Genomic DNA, 8,271 nt, shown 5'->3' on the forward strand with positions numbered 1-8,271 from the left:
ATATCAAGAAAATTGCAATCTCAAACTATTCTTACTTGGAAACTATTCTTACTTGTATCAAAAGATGGTCAAGAGCGATTCACAAGCCTTTAGTCCAAGTGGTACCAAACATGTATAATTCCTAAGTTGTATACATAACCGATATTTGTCTTTTTCTTGATGTTTTTATACACGGCGTATAAAGAAAACCGTGTTACTATTTTATGTAATATCACTTTATTTGCATTACTTTTATCGATACACTTATGATTAATGTAATTTAAATTTTCCTACCCGGGTTGCCACCCGGGTGATAACCTAGTGCTCTTATGAGTGACTTGTATAGACATTTCAAAGTCAACTGTGGGGTTGGCAGTATTTACTCTTTAGGTCAACTGTTTAACCACCATATACGTTAGTCAACTATAGATCTATGGTCACACATGATGTACCAAAATCCTATGCTTTCGATTGTTCAACACGGTTAACCGTAATTACATGATGAAAGAACATTGTAGAGTTATGATCGATCATCCACGGTGGTACTATTAGGTTTGGCCTTTTCTCCTTTTTATTTTCCCACTTCTTTTTTCTTCACCTACAAACCATCATAATACATTATAGTATATAACATTAATTCAAGGTAAAATAACTTCAAATATATACCAATTTATGAATGAAGGAGACATAAAAATATAATTTCTATTTTACGAAACCTTTCTACCTTTACTGTTATGTCATCTCAAGAAAGCCTTAAAAAAGAAATCAAAAGTTATGAAATAAAATAGTTTTCCTATCAAAGTAATATTTATTCAAAAAAAGATGATTAATTAGAAATAGAATGATCGTATATAATTATACTTCTTTTGTAATTTATTCGATTGTGTGGTTTAATATCTTCTAGCATATCATTTAAAGAAAATACTCTAACGGGCTGCGTGAGGGGATCCACTAAATAATCAAGTATTTTTTTTAGTAAAGTATAATTTGCGTCTTTATGGTTGACATGAAATAGCACGTTGAGCTCCTAAGTTTTTTTCTTTTCATATCATCAGAGTCTTCGTAGTTGCAATTTGTTGTCATCTGAGTCCCCACCGTTTTGATAACCATTTGAAATTAAGTGGAAACACCAAAATACCCGTATATTTTATATCTGCAAATAAAATGTGTCCGTGCTTTTAAATTTAAGTTTTTCCTTCCAAATTCAAATCTATAACACTCTTAACTAAACACTCGTAATCAAACAATAATCAAACTATCAAACAATACACCAATCAAGCAATCAAAAATACTGCTATGCTTGTAATAAAAAAAGTGCTATGCTTGTAATCAAACAAACAATCAAACATGTGTGTGCTGCAACAATCAAACAAATGGTTATGCTTGTAACAATCAAACACATCAAACAATACAGCCAACAAAGAATCAAACAATGCCTCTAGTTTAAGTCACATTCTGTCTATGGTTGCAGCTTGTTGTAAAAAACACACCAAGAATCAGACTATAATCAATCACCAACACCAATTGTTTTATTACTCTCAAGAAACGAAAACTATTACAAATGAATTGAAAGAAACAATAAGAACTCACTCTCCTCTATTACAAGCCCTAATCCCCTTTTATTACACCAGCTAACTAACTGTTAACGGAACTATAACTCTGATTAACAACTTTAACCCCTGTACTTATAAGGAATAAGCACTGAGGCCCTTCGTCTTTTATTAACCTTCCAAACTTAAAAGAACTTTATTAACAATTGGCCTACTTTGACTTTAATATTCTCACAATCTCCACCTTTAAAGCCAAAGTATCAACCTGTCTTTATTAACCAACTCCCATATCAGCAAGGCACAAATCAAACTTTGAACCCGGTAAACACTTAGTGAACACATCAGCTATATTATGTTCTGTTTCGACCCATTTGATCTCAACCAGCTTCTTATTCACTATATCTCTGATGAAATGCAGTTTAACACTGATATGCTTGGTCCTCTCATGATAAACACTATTTTTTGATAACTGAATAGCACCCTGATTGTCACAGCAGACCAGTGGAACATTAGATTTAATTCCCAATTCTTTCAAAATTCCTTTAAGCCACAAAGCTTCTTTCACAGCTTCAGAGTTAATGCCACATATTCAGACTCTGTTGTTGACAAAGCTACTATGTGCTGCAACTGTGATTTCCAGCTCACCACATTACCAAGTATTTTGAACATATATCCAGTGACTAATCTACCCTTATCAGGATCTTTAGCAAAATCAGCATCAACAAAGCCCACCACCCTTTCTTGATCACTAGCATTATCCCCAAATACTAAACCCCAATCCTGAGTTCCCTTCAAATACCTCAGGATCCACTTCACAGCTTCCCAGTGATTTTTACCAGGACAAGACAAGTATCTACTCACAACACTGACTGCATATGCCAAATCTGGTCTAGTGCAGACCATCAGATACATCATACTACCCACAACATTAGCATAAGGAACTGAACTCATGTACCTTTCTTCATGTTCTGTCTTAGGTGAATCTTGAAGAGATAACTTGAAATGAGCACCAATAGGAGTTTTAACTGCCTTACAACCTTCCATCCTATAATTGTTCAAGATCTTTTTCACATAGGAACTTTGTGTAAGCTTCAACTTCTTGAGTTTTCAATCCCTGCAAATCTCCATTCCCAGAATTTTCTTTGCATCTCCTAACTCTTTCATTTCAAATTCAGACTTCAATAATTATTTGACCTCCTTTATTTGCTCTTTATGCTTACATGCTATAAGCATGTCATCAATATATAACAGCAAATAAACATAGTTGCCTGGACAATATTCCCTGTAATAAACACAGGAATCATAGGAACTTCTTGAAAACCCACTGCTTGTCATAAACTCATCAAACCTCTTGTATCATTGCCTTGGAGATTGCTTGAGCCCATACAATGATCTTTTAAGTAGGCACACCTTCTCTTTACTTCCCTCTTCTACAAAACCCAAAGGTTGAGCCATGTAGATCTTTTCATCAAGATAACCATGTAAAAAAGCAGTTTTTACATCAAGTTGTTCTAGCTCAAGGTCTAATGCAGCTGTTATAGCTAGCATTATCCTGATAGAAGTGTGTTTTACAACTGGAGAGAAAATCTTAGTGTAATCTACACCTTCCTTCTGAGTAAAGCCTTTGGCCACTAACCTGGCCTTAAACCTTCTATTTTCAACTCCTGGAATCCCTTCCTTTATCTTATAAATCCACTTGCATGCTACAACTTTCTGATCTTTAGGTTTCTTCACTAATTCCCAGGTCTTATTCTTGATCAAAGAATCCATCTCTTCTTGCATTGCCCTATGCCATTCTTCCTTTTCTTTAGAACTGATTGCTTCATAGTAAGTAATAGGCTCATTGACACACTCAATTCCCAGGTCTAAACCTTAAAGGTTTAACAACATTTCTTCTTTCTCTGTCTCTAGATAACCAGTAATCACTCTGCTCACTAGTTGTTTCAGTCTCAATAGTCGGATTCTCTTCATCATGGTTGTAAAAGTCCCGACTAGGCTCCGAGTACTCCCCGAGTACTCGCTACAAGGTAGGTTGCCGAGGCACGAGTACTCTTCTCCCAGGCCAATTACTCCCCGAGTACTCCCGAATACTCCCGAGTACTCCCGAATCCGACTAGGGAGCGCCTAGCGACTTTTGCAACCATGCTCTTCATTATGAACATCACTTGACATGCTCTCTGATGTCTCCACCTCAATTTGAACATCTTCTTGGCTGGTATTCACTGACTTTGAAGGCTTTCCATTTATCACATCCTTATAGTAAACCTTTTCTTGAAACTCAACATTTCTACTTTTGATGATTCTTGGACTTTCACCTTCTAACTTCCAAAGTCTATACCCCTTCTCCCTTTCTTGATAACCCAAGAAAATACACTTTACAGCCCTGGATTCAAGTTTATCTTGACTAGTATGAGCAAATGCTAAGGTGCCAAAAATCCTTAGACCTTCATAATTGGGTGGCTCTCCTGTCCACACTTCCATTGGAGACTTCATATTGATAGCTCTAGAGGGACACATATTGATAAGATAAGCTGCTGTCTTTACTACTTCAGCCCAGAAAGTCTTTGGTAGACCTGCACTTAACCTCATGCACCTGACCCTTTCCAGCAAAGTTCTATTCATCCTCTCAGCCAGCCCATTCTGCTGAGGTGTCCCTGGAATTGTCAAATGTCTACCTATACCACTTTCTGCACACAGTTCTTCAAACTCCTTGTTACAATACTCAAGGACATTATCAGTCCTCAACTTCTTAATCTTTCTCTCTGTCTGATTTTCTATGTAGACCTTCCATTCTTTGAATTTCTTGAAGGCTTCACTCTTGTGTTTGAGAATGAACACCCACACCCTTCTTGAAAAGTCATCTATAACTGTCATGAAGTATCTAGCTCCACCTAGGGACTCAACTCTGGCAGGCCCCCACAGATCAGAGTGAACATAATCTAGCATTCCTCTAGTGTTATGTTTCCCTTTCATGAACTTGACCCTCTTCTGTTTTCCCATTATACAGTTTTCACAGAATCCCACATCACAACTAGTTAACTCTTTTATAACTTGTTGTTTCTTTAGTTCCATTAAGCCTTGACTACTCACATGGCCTAATCTCCTATGCCACTTCAGAGTGGTTTCACTTTCTTTTTCAGAAATCACAGCAGATACTTCATTACTAGCGACACTATCATCCGAAAGATAAATGTTATTGTCTTTTCTAGTGCCAGTCAAAACTACCAGGGATTCTTTTATCACTTTAGCCTTCCCATCCTTTAGTAACACATGATAACCATCCCTTTCAAATGTTCCCAAAGACAATAAACTTTTTTTAAAGAAGGAATATACCTGACATTCTTCAAGACTACTTCAGTACCATTGTTCATTTTGAACACAGTGGTTCCAATGCCAAGAATTTGACATGGTCTGTCATCTCCTAACTGGACTGTTCCAAGACTGTACATCTTCAAGTCTTTAAAATATTCTCTTCTTGGAGTCATATGGAAAGAGCACCCTGAATCCATCACCCAAAACTTCTTAACCTCATCCCAAGTTACACTCAGCACATCTGCACTATCATAGCCATCAGAAGAATCTTCTTGAACTGAATGACTTGTGTATGATTTAGAATTGCTGGACTCAGTTTTCTTCCTCTTCCACTCTGGACAGTCTTTCTTCAAATGTTTCTCAGAATTACACACAAAACATTTCCTCTTAAACTTAGTCTTGGATTTTGATCTTGAACTGGAACCCTTGAATGACTTGGAACTTCTGGTTTCAGGCCTTCCTTTAACATATAACCCATCACTACCCTCTTCTTTATCAACTGTCTTTTTCTTCAACTCTTTTGAGTTTAAGGCAGCCAATACCTCCTCCATAGACAAAGTTTCCCTAGCATACATAAGAGTATCTACAAAACTCTCATATGAACTGGGTAAGGATGTCAAATAGAGTATTGCCTTATCTTCATCCTCTAAGGTCACTTCAATATTCTCAAGATCCAAAACAAGTTTATTAAAATCATCTGTGTGCTCTTCTAAAGACTTACCAGACTCCATCTTGAACGTATACAGCCTCTTCTTCAGGTATAAACGATTTGCCAGAGACTTGGTCATGTACAGGGTTTCCAACTTTGCCCAAATTCCGGCTGCAGAAGTTTCTTTTGATACTTCTCTCAAAACCCTATCACCAAGACTCAAAATGATTGCACTATGAGCCTTCTCTAATATCTCTTTCTTTTCTTTAGCGGAGAGCTCATTCGGAAGCCTATCTTCTCCCTTCAATGCATCTACCACGCCATTATGCACTAACAACACTCGCATCTTCACTCTCCATAAACTGAAATCGTTTCTGCCATCAAATTTCTCCAATTCAAACTTAGTTGAAACCATCTTGATCTTCAATTGCTGTTGAACACCATCGTCTTCATGAATGGAGCCACAACCAGGCTCTGATACCAATTGTTGTAAAAAACACACCAAGAATCAGACTATAATCAATCACCAACACCAATTGTTTTATTACTCTCAAGAAACGAAAACTATTACAAATGAATTGAAAGAAACAATAAGAACTTACTCTCCTCTATTACAAGCCCTAATCCCCTTTTATTACACCAGCTAACTAACTATTAACGGAACTATAACTCTGATTAACAACTTTAACCCCTGTACTTATAAGGAATAAGCACTGAGGCCCTTCATCTTTTATTAACCTTCCAAACTTAAAAGAACTTTATTAACAGTTGACCTACTTTGTCTTTAATATTCTCACACAGCTTTATGAAGTTGCATCATTTCAACCATGGTTGCACCTACATTAAACAATCAAACAATCAACCATGCTTGCAACTGCATTAAACAATCAAACTATGCTTGCAACTGCATCAGACTACGTATGTCAAACAATCAAACAACAGTTAACCATGCTTACAACAGTCAAAAAATAATCAAACTATCAAACAACAATCAAATTATCAAAACCGTACCTCTAATTTAAGTTGTGTCAGTCAATCATGGTTGCATCAGTCAACCACATTCGTAATTAAACAAATGTACCTCTAATTTAAGATGCATTATGTCTATACTAATCAACCACATCAATAATTAAACACAATCATCAACCACATAGGTAATCAAACAAATGTACCTCTGATTTAAGTTGCATTATGTCTAAAGTAATCAAACACAATCATCAACCACATTAGTAATCAACCATAATTATCAATCATGTTAGTAATCAACCACATTATATACATTACAAAAATATCTGATTCTTACAATTAGTGGCACATTATATACATTACAAAAATATCTGATTCTTACAATTAGTGGCAAAAATGGGTATAACTGATCATTAAAATTACCGACAAAACTGATTAAAAACCCATAAAAATGCTCAAGTTAGACATCATATACATTTGCAAAAAGCATTATAAAATACCCCTACTGGATTCTGTCATCTCCGCCCTGCTAGAACCGGATATCTACGTTAACATTGTTCATAAACCTGAGAACCAACCTTATATATGCACGACAAATCTGTGGAGGGTCGCATTGAGTCGTATTTCGGTTATCACATTTGAATATTAAGTTCAGAAATAATAATTTTGGGAAAATTAAGACTAATAATACTCAAGATTCACCACACTTACCTCAGACCCATTCGCTGTCTACCATTGCTTCGATTGTCAATCACATCATGTCGTCGGAGTTGATTGGGGAAGATGATTAATTCGAGGGTTCGACAGTAGTGACTTATTTGGTGGGTTAATGTGAAATTGGGGGCCTCAGATAGGTTTTAGGGTGTGGGAGTAGGATCAAATCCAAACCACATTTCGTATACAAACTGTAAGAACCATTTAAAAAGTGTCATGTGGCATCCAACAAATTATAGAGAAATGGTAAAATAATACCCTTAATAATATCAATTATATTGAATTCTCTATAATTATTATAACAAACAACTAATTCTTTATTTGGATTTTTTTTTGTTTTCAATGTGCTAATATAATTATTCATAAAGAAAAGTGTTGATATTATTCACATATGTACTAAAATCAATTATCTTGATTAATTTCATATGATAATATAATTTAAAAGTGCTACTTTTATGTATGTATTGTTTTAGTATGTGCTAATTTAAATTTTTTAAGTGTTAAGATCTGTTCTCACGATTTGTAGGATAAATATGGTGTAAACCAACCCCTTAGGGTGTGTATTTTAGTGAAAAGATCAAAATACCCTCACCACCGTTAACTATTTAACGGTATGTTCTACTGGTGTTACATTGAGGGACTTAGATGACAAGAAATTGCAATCTCAAGGATTCAGATGGTATGAATAAAAAGTTAGGGACTCAACATGTCATTTCATGTAAGCCACAAGGATGCACATTGTACTTTATTTTTTTACAGTGTTTATTTAGGACTAGTTCTTCCTAAAAAATCAATTAGCAGCCTATTAATATCAGGTCAAACTTTATTTTATGAGTTCAACAAATGAAAATTCAAAATTGTACGAAAAACGAAATATCTTTGCATATACAACTAACAGAATATCCACAATATACCATACGAAAGTCACATAAAATCTCACTTATGTTACATTTCAGTTCATGCATATTAGAAAAAAAAATGAGGTAAAAAAAATAAGGATGTTTTCTTATAAATCAACATAAAAATGTATGTAACACATTTAAATCAACATAAAAACTTAAAAACCGAAAGGATGCGTGAATACCAAGTTTGAAATGGCTT

The 8,271-nt window shown here is 35.2% G+C and overlaps 1 protein-coding gene across 1 annotated transcript; it reads right to left on the reverse strand.

Moving 5' to 3' along the window:
- Positions 1-2,090: 2,090 nt before the first annotated feature.
- On the reverse strand, positions 2,091-2,573 carry LOC118488850 (secreted RxLR effector protein 161-like). The gene has a single exon (XM_035986253.1). The coding sequence runs from the start codon at positions 2,571-2,573 to the stop codon at positions 2,091-2,093; it is 483 nt and encodes a 160-aa protein (XP_035842146.1).
- Between the last annotated feature and the right edge of the window lie 5,698 nt (positions 2,574-8,271).

This window comes from Helianthus annuus, chromosome 17, assembly GCF_002127325.2.
Source record: "Helianthus annuus cultivar XRQ/B chromosome 17, HanXRQr2.0-SUNRISE, whole genome shotgun sequence".
NCBI classification, from domain to species: Eukaryota; Viridiplantae; Streptophyta; class Magnoliopsida; order Asterales; family Asteraceae; genus Helianthus; species Helianthus annuus.